Genomic DNA, 13,800 nt, shown 5'->3' with positions numbered 1-13,800 from the left:
ATAGCCAAAGAACCAGAAAAAGGAACCACAACTTGCTTAGGTTGATATGCAGGACCTTTCCTTCATTTGAACGTAGCCAATGGGCGTGAGAGTTTAAAGAGCCAACCAGGTGTTATGAGCCACCAAACCTCAGAAATACACTTTCCCCAAAAGTTTTCCACAATGTTGGCCACTAGTGTGCCAACCCTGTTAGCCTGGCAGCAAAATCTATTTTTGATTTTGAACGTATCTGGCTGTTTTAATGGTAGTTTCATCTGTGCCTCTAGTTTGGGTAGGTTTGCCCTGAATACTTTGTAGTAACAAGGCAACACGTATGGGGAAACAAACCATCAACTGGAAAGTTTTCCAGATTTTTTGTTTTTGGGGGAGGAAAGCCAAAGCAGGTCGCAAGCCAAGAAAAGTTCCCGTCCGTGGAACGGCCTTGCCAAAATCACAGCAGCATGGCACGCTACCCTGTAAAAAACGGGGTTCCCTTTGAACTGGGGAACGCACTAGTTGGAAGTTCTGCCAACCAACTAGATATTACAGGTCTGAGCTGCACTTCGTATGCCATGGGCAGGAGCCCAAGGACTGCAACAAGCCGGGCCGCAGTGATTAATTGATTAATTAGTTAGATCAATTGCTTCGAAGCTTTTAATCAACTAAAAAGGTGCCTCCAATTAATCAGGCAGCTGGTTGTTTTTTTTTTTTTTAAATGTGACTTTTAAACACAATTCACTTATGGGAACTGCAGGTGGCAAGCACCCTCTTCCAATGGCCTTTTTCCTCTTCTGAGATGATGTCTTCTGCAACATGTGTGCGTGATCTAATAGCAAAGAGCTTTCTCGGTCGGTGCCTCTGTGCCATATCTGGGATGGTGGGGAACCTGTGGCCTTCCAGATGTTGGTGGACTCCACCTCCCAGCATCCTTCGCCATCAGCCATGCTGGCAAGGGCTGATGGGAGTTGGATTCTGAGAACATCTGGAGGGCCACAGAGTCCTTGCTGCATTCCATATTGTTCCAGAGGTTCCTCTATATCAAAAGACTTGCCTCCTGCAAATGGAAAGTGCTGTTTTACTGGCACATGGTTATTTGTCACAGCCCCGAAAAGGTGTCCCTCTCGTGTCAGAGATTTAGCGTCTTACCCATATGCAAAATTAATCAATAGATTAATCGATTTATTCATCATTTAAAATGCCTTTAATCAGGTTGCAGCCCCAGGAGAGAAAACACGCACAAGACATTTTTGATTGTAGCTAAGCTGGTATGAAACTTGCCTTCAGTGCCTTGATAACGCATAGAATCATAGAACTGGACGAATGGAAGGGACCCCGTGGGTCATCTAGTCCAACCCCCTGCAAAGGACATTTTCCTGCGTTGGACCCCATTTGAACTATACATTTAAATGAGCATCATGCCACTTTAAAAAGTCACTTCCTTCCCCCCTAAGAATCCTGGGAACTGGAGCTTGTTGACGGTGCCTATTCCCCTATTCCCCTCCCAGAACTACAATTCCTGGACTGGTTTAACAATCAATTTCTCTTCTAATAAATAAACAAAAATAAAACAAACCCAACACTTTTAACAGGCTATAAGATTATTTAATGGCCAAAGGCGTGGTTAAAGAGGAATGTTTTTCCTGGCGCTTAAAGGCGTGTAATGACGCCACCAGGAGAGCCTCTCTGGGGAAAGCGTTCCACAGACAGGGAGCCACCAGAGAAAAGGCCCTGTTCTCACATATCTGCTACTTCAGGCAGTCCTTCGGAAGAGAACAGGACCGAGGGCAAACCCAGAATTTCCACTTGCCTATCTGTATGCGTGGAGGTCAAACTGCAAAACTGGGTTCCTGCTAGGGGCGGTCTGACCTCTGCTATGAACACTGCATCTCTCTGCAGCCTAAGGTAGAAAGAAGCTGTAAGAAATGGGCGAGGGTGGTACCTCCTGGTAGGAGACGAGGACCTCACAGTGCTGCTCCTGCTTCCTGGCCTCTATTTGCTTGTATAGCTCTTCCATGGTGAAGTACATGATGCCCGGCTCCTTCTCCGATCCCAGCATGGTGTGGGTCTTCCCTGCACCCGTCGCACCATAGGCAAACACTGGAAGAGAATGAGGGCACAGCCACTGAGTCAGACCCTAAGGATCAGGGATGTGCATTGAACCACCTGGATCACTAACAGATGCTGGATGGCCGTTCAAATCCTGGGGCCAACGTACAGTGGTACCTTGGTTCTCAAACTTAATCCGTTCTGGAAGTCCGTTCCAAAACCAAAGCGTTCCAAAACCAAGGCGCACTTTCCCATAGAAAGTAATGCAAAACGGATTAATCCGTGCCAGACTTTGAAAAACAACCCCTAAAACAGCAATTTAACATGAATTTTACTATCTAACGAGACCATTGATCCATAAAATGAAAGCAATAAGCAATGTACTCCAGTCACGCAATCAATCAGTAGCTGAACTGGGTTCCACACAGTCACAAAAACAAAACAAAAAGAGCCACAAAAACGCAAAACAAATGGCAAAAACAGACAAACCTCAGCGTAACACTCAAAACGGAAGTGTGGCACTCAAATCGGAAGCATAACACTCAAAACGGAGCATGTTCTGCTTCCGAAAAAAGTTCGCAAACCGGAACATTTACTTCCGGGTTTGCAGTGTTTGGGTTCCAAGTTGTTTTGAGCGCCAAGGCGTCTGAGAACCAAGGTACCACCGTACCTGAAGGAGGACCTCTCCTGCTCCAGTCATCTTTGAGGGTCACACAGTCCAGGTTAGTATTCCCAGTAAATAAAAATCAGTTTCCATGCTAGACACCAGTGCTGTCTGGACATGATCCACAGGTGGAGATGGGGCAATGCCGCTGCCATCTGGTCCACTTACAGTCATGGCCAACGTTCAAAATTTGCCAGCCGCATTTTGCACCTGGCTATCAGCCTCTTGCAACCAAGTGAAGATGCCCGGGCATTAGAATGTCTGCCAGCTGACTCCAGGCATCTGGAGGTGCCTGCCGGGGAATTCTTGGATCTCGACTGTTTTTACACTCTATAAACAACACATCCTGTAGAATTCTACCCATTATAGCTGCACAATCGGAAGCAAAAAGCCATACTGAAAAATTTAACTTTTGAGCCGTCTGGACCAGAAACGGCAACTAGGTATTCCATTTTGCCGACTGTAACCCTGGTTCAAGGAGCCATTTGGGGTCTAGCTTATATATCTGAGTTTCTAACACTGGCCAAGGGTGGCTTCCAATTCCGTCCCATAACTGCCAAATGGCGCCTCTTTCTAGTCTAGTGGTTCCCAACTTTTTTTGGCCATGCTCCACCTAAGCAACTCTAAAATCCTGATGCCTCCCCCGCACCCCCCGGACATATAATTCTTATTATTCAAAAAGTGAACTATTCACGCGTGGGAAGCCTAAAAGGCCATTAACTTGGTCTAAACAATCTTCCAAAGGATTGTGATTGAAGTCTATTTAATACTTTAGATACACTTACCATTTGTATTTAGAGTTCTATAGCAGTAATTATTATATTTGCCTCGCTTATAAAGCACGGGACCCACGAGAAAGCGTCATACATGCCCTCGTTGATAAATTGCGAATTTCCCCCCAAAATGGCAACTGCTCTAAATGAACAGCTACGGAGCGTTGCGTTCAGGGGGAAATTCCAAAACTGTTGACTGAGCGCTCCCGGAGCGCTACTTCCCCGAATGCGCCCAGTGTATTTTCTGTTTAGATAACCTCTCCATTATCACCAGCTGACTGCCGTGTACGTTCCAATTTTAATTTTAAAAATGTGTGTCACAATATTTACCGTACTTTTCCGTGTATAACACGCCCCCATGTATAAGACTCAAATTTAAGAAAATAGGGGGAGATGGCACAGTGTCGCTGAGCTTTTCTTGGGGGGTTTTTACCCAGGGTTGTTGAGCGTCCTTTAAGGGGATTGCCAAAAATTGCTCACCCGCACGCGCTGCAAAATCCGCCTCTCGTCTGTCCCCTCGCCGGCAGAAGCTGCCCATCGCCCGCCCAATAACCGCAGCATCAGCCAATCAACACCAGCCACTGCCGCAGCAACCAATAACACGCCCAATAGCCGCTGACAGCCGTGGCAGCAATCAATCAAATGTCCACCCTATGCACTATCCATGTATAGAATGACCCCAGCTTTTTAGCATAATTTTTAAAGAAAGAACTCTAGTCTTATACAGTAGTACCTCGGGTTACATATGCTTCAGGTTACATACACTTCAGGTTACAGACGCCGCTAACTCAGAAATATTACCTCGGGTTAAGAACTTTGCTTCAGGATGAGAACAAGAACCGTGCTCTGGTGGCGTGGCGGCAGCAGGAGGCCCCATTAGCTAAAGTGGTGCTTCAGGTTAAGAACAGTTTCAGGTTAAGAACGGACCTCCAGAACGAATTAAGTACTTAACCCGAGGTACCACTGTACAGTCATACCTCGGGTTGAAGTAGCTTTGGGATAAGTATTTTCGGGTTGCGTGCTGCGGCGACCTGGAAGTAACGGAGCGTGTTACTTCTGGGTTTCGCCGCTCAAGCATGCGCAGATGGTCAAAATGCCGTCACGCGCAGAAGTGGCGAATTGCGACCCGCGCAGACGCGCATTCGCGTCTGGATGCGAACGGGGCTCTGGAACGGATCCTGTTCGCATCCAAAGGTACCACTGTACATGGAAAAGTACGGTATTTATATACTGTATGTGAGGCCCCTAGAACCATAAGAAATGCAAAAAAATTGCTGTTAATAACTCATTCTCGAACTGCCTCCCTTAAAAGTCAAATTGCCCCCCTGTGGGGCGTGTGCCCCACATTGGGAACCACGGCTCTAGCCTTTATCTATGGTTATCTACGGCACGGCCTTGAAGACTGCCTGTCTCGACGACAGAGCCATGAAAAGCCCCACCCCTTTAGCCTCCTTACCTGAACAGTTATAGCCATTCAGAACACCGTCCAGGATCTCTTTGGTCGTATTCTCAAACACCTCTGCTTGGGTAGCGCTCTCGCCAAACACCCGGTCAAAAGCGAACGTCAGGTTCTTGCCTTTCCTTTTCGACGGAGGGTCCTGAGCTTGGGCGAAGACCCCCGGCGGGCTGGGTTCCTCGGGATCAAACACCAACATAGAGTCTCCGACCACCCGCACCACGCTTTGGCGGTTCCCCTCCCGCTCGCGGGGGGTCTGCGGCCGCACCCGCACCACTACCGCCACGCTGCCCTCTCCGGCGGGCGAGACGTGCGCCATGGCTTCAGGGCTCTGTGTCAAAGAGAGGACATTTTTGTTAGGGATTGTAGGACAAGACCTGCCAAGAAAAACAAAGAATTTATTTACGTATGCTACAACAGCGGCAAGAGTCTTGCTAGCACAAGGATGGAAGAATGAGGAAATCCCAACGAAAGAATAGCGGCAAGAAAAACTGACAAGTTACGCAGAGTTGGCTAAATTGACATATAAATTGGGGACAAGGACAACTGTGGCTTCAAGGAAGAATGGGAGCTTCTAAAAAGACAACAAAATGAACTGGACTCCTTGGCAGCTTTTGTATAAACATACATAAATTTATTGGTCGATAACATGTTAGATAGATAATGTAAGGATATGTAAAATTTTATAACATGCAGAGAATAACATGTGCGGAGAAATCAGAGAGAGGAGCTGAGGGAAGTCTTTGGAGGGGGAGGGACGGATGAAAGGGAGGGGGAACGGGGGGGGGTATAATGTACGCTATCATATGGTTTGATAATTTGTTATGTTGAAATTCCTAATAAAAATATTTTAAAGAGAGAGGACAGGAGCATGTCAACATGCGCAGCCCCAGAGTCTTCACATCCCTGTTGATTCTGATCGGGTGCTGAATTGCTCTTGAAGAAACTCTCCAAACCTGGCCACATCCACATTCCTCGTTTAAAACAATATCGTACCACTTAAAAAAGATAGGACTTCCCCTGGGAACTGTAGCGTGTTGAGAGTTATTAAAGGTAAAGGTACCCCTGACCGTTAGGTCCAGTCGCAGACGACTCTGGGGTTGCGCGCTCATCTCGCTTTATAGGCCGAGGGAGCCGGCGTTTGTCCGCAGACAGCTTCTGGGTCATGTGGCCACCATGACCAAGCTGCTTCTGGCGATCCAGAGCAGCACACGGAAACGCTGTTTACCTTCCCGCTGGAGCCTTGAATGATGATGCCATGGACAAGGCTGGCCTCTATCCCTCTTTCCTTCCCTCCCTCCTCTGATGCCCTCTCGCATCTTTGCCTCCCAAAGGCTTGTCCAGCTGTTTGCTGCAGCAGCCCTGTCTACAAGCTCCCCAGGCAAATGATGCCTCTGGAGCTGGCCAAGGGGTGCTGATGCCAGGAGCTGAGACGGCCTCGGGGCAAGCAGGCCAGTGGGAGAGGAAGTCCAGCCAGTAAGTCTGCCAGCCCTTGCTGTTGAGAAATGGACAGACAAGTCGGAGGCCGGGCAGGCAGGCAGGTACTGTGCCAGCCTTACTTGGGCTTGCTGTGTGCAATGCCTGCCTGGGAGCTGAGTGCCCGGTGCTGGAGGAGAGCCTTTCCGCCATGCAGGCCTGACAGCGCCTGCTGCTACCACCCAAAGTAAGGTGCTGGCCTCACCTTTGGCCAGTCTCCATTGGGCCACTAGGGCCATGGGCATCCTTTTCCCAGGCTCCTGTGGGGCGGCTTGAGAAGGTGGTGGTGGGAGCAGCTTGGAGGACTCCCAAGGAGAGGGAAGGAGGCTGAGGGAACATTCCACAAGGGAGGGTGTTCAAAAAAAGGGTGAGAGGCTGCCAGCTCTGCAGGCAAAGGGTGACATAACTGGGCTCCTGAGCCCCACGGGGGTGCCACAGAAAGAACGTGGTTGGTCAAGGGAGCTGTGGACTCAAAAAGGTAGAAAACCTCTGTCCCAGTTGGTTTAACAATCCATCCTTCTTCCCAGGGAACTACAGTCATACCTTAGGTTGAATGCGCCTCGGTTTTAGCGCGTTCGAGTTGTGCTCCGCGGCAACCCGGAAGTAACGGAGTGCGTTACTTCCCGGTTTCACCGCATGCGCAGACACTCAAAATGACGTCGCGGAATGTGCAGAAGCAGTGAAAAGCGACATGCGCAGACCTGCCATCACTAGTTACGTTTGCTTCTAGATGTGAACGGTACTCCGGAACAGGTACCACTGTATAGGAATTATAGCTCTGGGAGAGGAACAATGCCGGCGGTCAACAAAAGAGGTTTAAAGACTGCCTCAAGGCAAATTTTAAAAAATGTAGTATAAACCCCAACAATTGGGAAACACTGGCCTGCGAGCGCTCCAATTGGAGAACAGCCTTTACCAAAGGTTTCATGGGCTTTGAAGACACTCGGACTTAGGATGCAAGGGAGAAACGTGCTAAGAGGAAGCCACACTTGGCCACACCGTGGTCAATTCCTGCCTGGAAACCTATGTCCCCACTGTGGAGGGACATGTGGATCCAGAATTGGCCTCCACAGGCACTTAGGGACTCATTGTTAAAATCGTGTTTATGGAAGACAATCTTACTCGGCTACGAGTGATCGCCAAAGAAGAAGGAGGAGTCACCTAACAAAGGGGAAAGCCATGATTGCTTATAGTGGTATGATACTTCTGTAAATGTATAGTGCAGTTGGGAACCCTGGGGACATGAATACACGAGTCAACCTAAGTTTGCATAAGGAGATGATGGTGAGATAAACAATTGCAATTTCATATGTCATCTATTCATTCACAGAGAATGCTCCAGTAAGCAGGGAAGTAGCAAATAACCAGCCACATGCCAGCCAACCACCTAACTCACCTCGGAGTCCTTCACAATGTCTCAACAACCTTCCTGAAGTTCAGAGCCCAGCAACTGAACACAGGATGATAAATTTGTCTTGCTTTAATGCTACTAAGGCAACAAATTTACAGCCCTGTTCAGCCACAAGGGATTAACGGCCAAAGGCACTCATTGATTGATTGTACCGGCTAATCAATGCATTCATTTGTTGCAAGATTATAAATGTGGGTTTTAATAACAGCTGTCCTCTCTGAAAAGAGCAATCACTTCTGACGGCTTTGTAGTAAGGCAGTGCCTTCACTTCTACTTCGGGATTCAGGCCATGTTCACAAAATCGTTTCTAAAGGGCTCAATTTATGTCTTCAGGGACAGATCGGAGCAGATCAGAAACATCCTGAAACTGAGGGAAATGGGAAATGTCTAGCGGGGGCCACATGTGGCTGAAAGGAAGTGCTGTGCAAAGTCGCCATTTAGCAATTCTGAGAACTGCAAATCCAACATTTTAGAATTCCTTTCAAGGGGAAAGCCGAAAACAAAAACTGAAGTCTAATGGATTAATACTAGTCTAATGAATCATTGCTTTCAAAATCTATTCAACAAATCTGTTATATATATATATTCTAAAGGGACGCGGGTAGTGCTGTGGGTTAAACCACAGAGCCTAGGACTTGCCGATCAGGTCGGCAGTTCAAATCCCCGCGACGGGGTGAGCTCCCGTTGCTCGGTCCTTGCTCCTGCCAACCTAGCAGTTCAAAAGCACGTCAAGGTGCAAGTAGATAAATAGGTACTGCTCCGGCGGGAAGGTAAACGGCGTTTCTGTGCGCTGCTCTGGTTCACCAGAAGTGGCTTAGTCATGCTGGCCACATGACCCAGAAGCTGTACGCCGGCTCCCTCGGCCAATAAAGCGAGATGAGTGCCACAACCCCAGAGTCGGTCATGACTGGACCTAATGGTCAGGGGTCACCTTTACCGTTACCTATATATATCCTGGTTTTCTACCACTATCTGTTGTTATATTTTGGCATGGCCTATCATATTTAACAGAGGGAATATGAGCAGCACGTTTTTGGAATCACAGAAGTTTGAAGGGACCCTAAGGGACATCTAGTCCAACCCCCTGCAAGGCAGGAATATGCAGCTGTCCATTCCGAGGATTGAACCTCCAACCATGGCATTATCAGCACCACACTTTAACCAACTGAACTATCCACATCTTAAACTGCATTTGATTCTTGTGCTTATTATTTATATTTTAAGCTGTTGTGGCCTGAGCCAACATCACTGTGTGATGGGGGCCGAATAGACAAGGCTGCAATCCTAAATCCACTTACTGGGAGTAAGCCCCATTTAATTCAATAGGGTTTACTTCTGATAAGATATTCTTAGGGTTGCAATGTCAGTAAGGAAATAAATAAAAAGCAGTTTTTGTATGGCAGTCATGTTTTTAGCAGTGGTGCAGAGGACTGCAACAGGATTAGCAAAAATCAAGTATCTGCTAGAGTAAAGCTATCATTGGATAAAATACATTTGCTCCTGCATTTAAAAATACCAGGGGACTGGGAATATCTGGAATGATCCTGTATCACCAAGTGGCTTAGCACCGTTGGTCAAGTCAATATAGATTAGTTCAGTCCTTCATTCTCTAAAATTAATAAGCTGGTATCAGGATATTTTCATATGTTTGCAAATGGAAGGGAAGCAAAAACATACAGATACTGTGTTTTACACTAAGGGACAAACAGCAGCTTGACTGTGGAGAATTATGTGGACTGGGAAAACAGCGTAAGAGGGGAAAGTTAACTCTCTCACTCGCTGAACCTGGGTCCTAATCTGAACCCCCTGTCTCAGGGCAGCTAATAACATTTATAAAAACAGACAAATCAAAAAGCCCCAGGAGATCCTGTTCACAGTTCTCTCACGACAGTTTGGCTTGAAATGTATATTATATCTGATGTGTGGTGAACATTCTAAACGCAGACTGTGGTCTGTGGTGCTCTGTTCAGAAAAGCCAAGGAGATGTTGCAGAATAGCCACAAAATATATATTCTTGGCCCTATACTGGATTTGTTTCTTCTGAAGAAACATGAGGCTATTTTGAGGATGGTCAGATCAAACAGGCTAACAAGGCTAATTTCTCCCGGGGGGGGGGGGGGACCAGCAGCTTGGCCTTAGGGCACGATTTTCTTTTTCATATGCCACTAGTTTTTACAACAATCCCCATGCAAGAGGGGTCGGGGGAATACTCATTTTTAAATTCATATAACTCAGGAGCAAAAATGAGTGCTTGTTCAGCATAGAACCACCCCCTACCCCCCCCCCCAAAAGAGATTATTACACGATCCACTGAGATTCCTGGCAATGTTCAAGTGGTCACAGGCTCAGGGAGCTTGAGAACCTGTTTTATAATATTGTTTTGCGGTTGTGAAAGACGATCTGTTGGATCCCTCGGCCCTTGGTGAGGTCTTCATGCAAAACCCAAAGTGCCTCCCATTAGTTGCAAAAGTTTTAACGAGCTACTGCTCCTATGCCTTTAAAGGGCAGCTTGAATACCAAGAGCCTGTCGGGGAGTTTTCTTTCTTTCTTCGCAACATGGAGATCCATCAAGGGCAGGATGATCCTCAGACATTGATAGATCTCCACGCTGTATAAAACTTCCCGATCTGTTTTCTGCGCATTGCAGCCGCCGAAGGCACTAAAAGCAGGAATGGCTGTTCAGTCGACGAAGCAAGATAATCCTCGTACCGTGTGGTCACCAGACAGAATCCTATATTATATACAGTATATTTTCCTCGCCCCCCCCCCACGGCAATAAAAACCAAGCACCCCTAAACACATTCTTTCTATGTCCCCTTACCGAGATCCTGCGCGCAGTTCTGCCTCCTTCGACTCGCCAGTTCAAATCTCCCGGCCACGCCCCTTCGCCCGCTTCCCATTGGTGGACTGGCCTATCACGCGCGCCTCTGGGCTTCTCCTAATTGGTCAGTCTGTTCCTTTGGCGAGGACAAAAATACTGTAGAGGCGGCCGGCCTTTCGCTATGCATGCTGGGAGTAGTAGTTTCGGTTAGGCTTAGGGGGGATGCGAGGGAACTGCTGAAGCTGGCTTTTTGCTGCAACCTGTAGAGAAACAGTGGTGTGATAGGAATTTTGAGGTCTTAGATATATGGTAATGTTCATAAGTGTACCAACCAAGCACATACATAGATCAGCACAGGAAGACCGACCTGGAACCATTTTTGATTCCCAAACTGACCAAATGCTCTCTCTGCAAGGTCAAAGGAAAATGGAAAAGCCTCCCCATTGTCTTTTCCTTCACAAATCTTGTCTTAAGGGTATGTCTGTGTTTGAATAGGGTGTGAGCCTGTGACCTGGCCCAGGAACCCAGCATTTATCATTACAAAAGACTGGCAAGGCTCCCCAGGCAATCCAATCTAGTAAGCAGGGTATCCAGTCAAGTAACCTGCCCCCTGCCAGACAGGAGATAAACAACGACAGGAGAAAAACAACATTCAAATTTCTGTTTTAGACTGCCTTTTCTGTGATGTAGGTATGATGTAGCTGAGGGGTGGTCTTGATCTACAGGGTGGCAATTTCAAAAGTCCATACAGTGGTACCTCGGGTTACATATGCTTCAGGTTACATACGCTTCAGGTTACACACTCCGCTAACCTAGAAATAGTGCTTCAGGTTAAGAACTTTGCTTCAGGATAAGAACAAAAACCGGGCTCCGGCAGCGCGGCGGCAGCAGGAGGCCCCATGAGCTAAAGTGGTGCTTCAGGTTAAGAACAGTTTCAGGTTAAAAACAGACCTCCGGAACGAATTAAGTACTTAACCCGAGGTACCACTGTATAAGGCCTTGGGCGCCATTGTTCTGGGCTCCTCCTCCCTCCTTCGTGTGGTGAGTGAGGACCCCGTTGCAACAGATCAATAAAGATCAGGCTTACTAGCTGCTTTGCTTCTCAATATTCTTTGGTTGGCCTTTGTTATTTTCTCCTGCCGATAGGGAACCTATGTAAGGACTCTATATGGGCTCTTGGATACCCCATAAGGGAAAATGACATTTTTTGTTTATAACAGTAGCACAGTACAACACTGGGGGAAGAATAACCCTGGATAATGTGTCTTGATATGGAAACATATGGGTATATAGCAATATCATTTAAAAATATTGTTGCAAAAGTCGGGTGGCAAGAGTCTGTGTGGTTCCAGGAAAATCACCTGGAGACTGTGCTCTTTTGGAGAATTGAGACATGTGGATACTGTCATAGCTTTAAGAAATGTGGTTTATTTACCTATTTATGCCTTCAGTCTGCATGGAGGGAGTCCAGATCCTAGAACACGGTCATTTCTTTTCCCCCCTTTCCAATAATTTTTTATTGTTTTCTTTACACATACAATTGCAATACACATAAATCACATTATTACCTTATCTCTGCCGAGCTTATGTCTTCCCTCCATCCCTTCAGCGAGCATCCTATGTTTTCTTATATTGCGTATTCTATTTATTTAACTTATATCTGCCATACGTTGTAAGAATTATAAGAGGAATTTACTCAAACTTTCTTGATACTTCTGTTCATCCTGGTCTCAAATTCTTCCCGTCAATCTGGCTAGTTCTGCGTAGCTCATCATCTTCACCTGCCATTCTGCAATGGTAGGTATTTCTTGTGTTTTCCTATTCTGGGCCAGCATATTTCTTGCTGCAGCTGTGGCATACATAAAAAATCTTTGGTCCATCTTTTTAATTTCTTTCCCCATCAACCCCAACAGAAAGCCTTCAGGTTTTTGGGGGGAAGTATATTTAAAATTTAAAATCCAGTCTTAGGGCATCTCTCCTCATTCTGCAGTTCCTCAAAACAGCCTCCTTTTTTTCACCTGGATTCTAATACTCAGTTCTGTGGGGGCTTTGAAGTACTAATGGTTAATTCGCAGGGAAACCAAAATGCTTGTTTACAAAGCTATTGAATTACCAACCTTACTGTACGCTTGTGAAACATGGTCCACTTATAAACTCTTACTTCCAACTCCTCAAAAGATTTCTTCAACGGTGTCTCCGAAAAAAACCAAACGCATCACTTGGGAAGACAGGCGAACTAATGCAGTGTACTGGAAGAAGCAAAGATCTTTAGTTCTCTTAGAATGGCAATGGCACCTGTTAAGTTGTAGGTGAACATATCAGACGACACAGCGATTCTTCAAACGGCTCTTGTTTATTCACAGGCCAGAACAGAACAGAACTGAAGGGTTAAGCCAGCCTGCTTATATAGAGCTCCAGTACAACGCAACTGTAACAACTTTCTGTAACTATCCAATCATTGAACGTCACTTTCAATCCCTTATTTGCATATGTGGACCTGAGTGAAAACTATCTACAGTATCCCCCTGCTGGCCCAGGGGGAGAACTTCAGTACATAACACCACCCATCTAAGAGGTGCTGGAACTGAGTTCCTGCTGAAAAAATGGCCCTGTGGAGGCCGGATAAAGCGATCAGGTGAAACTGTGCTCCAACATCACGAAAGGAATGGATAATTTGGCTGTTAACAATACAGTGGTACCTCAGGTTACATACGCTTCAGGTTACATACACTTCAGGTTACAGACTCCGCTAACCCAGAAATAGTGGTTCAGGTTAAGAACTTTGCTTCAGGATGAGAACAGAAATCGTGCTCCGGCGGCGCGGTGGCAGCGGGAGGCCCCATTAGCTAAAGTGGTGCTTCAGGTTAAGAACAGTTTCAGATTAAGTACAGACCTCCGGAACGAATTAAGTACTTAACCTGAGGTACCACTGTATAATGAATGTCTGTCATGTTCCTCCTTAGTCATCATGGTGTATACATGCGTGATACAGGGCCGTGCCTCTCCTCCTGAAAGGTTATTTGGGAAGTCTCAGAGAGAGTTTGATCCTGGTCACACGTCTCCCTGTCCATATGGTCCTTTGCACTCCCTTGTGCAGGGCTGTCTAGTAAACAATGTCAGGAAAGCGGAGTTTGACTCCTGCCTCGAGCGACCCAAGGTGTTGTTCGTGTGATC

General features: G+C 46.7%; 1 protein-coding gene across 2 annotated transcripts in view; it reads right to left on the bottom strand.

Moving 5' to 3' along the window:
* The window catches only part of KIF18B (kinesin family member 18B), a 29,984-nt gene extending 19,165 nt beyond the window's left edge, over positions 1 to 10,819 (bottom strand). Inside the window, exons 1-3 of one of the 2 annotated variants that reach the window (XM_028702992.2) lie at positions 10,627 to 10,819; positions 4,919 to 5,249; positions 1,919 to 2,076 (exon numbers count right to left, since the gene is read on the bottom strand). In XM_028702992.2, coding sequence (XP_028558825.2) covers positions 1,919 to 2,076; positions 4,919 to 5,237 — 477 coding nt within the window. In that variant the 5' untranslated portion in view covers positions 5,238 to 5,249; positions 10,627 to 10,819. Of the gene's footprint in view, positions 1 to 1,918; positions 2,077 to 4,918; positions 5,250 to 6,937; positions 6,962 to 10,626 lie in introns of those variants that run through there. The other variant, XM_028702994.2, reaches the window with a different exon arrangement.
* Between the last annotated feature and the right edge of the window lie 2,981 nt (positions 10,820 to 13,800).

Source organism: Podarcis muralis, chromosome 13 (genome assembly GCF_964188315.1).
Source record: "Podarcis muralis chromosome 13, rPodMur119.hap1.1, whole genome shotgun sequence".
NCBI classification, from domain to species: domain Eukaryota; kingdom Metazoa; phylum Chordata; class Lepidosauria; order Squamata; family Lacertidae; genus Podarcis; species Podarcis muralis.
This window is presented reverse-complemented; position numbering and strand designations above follow the sequence as displayed.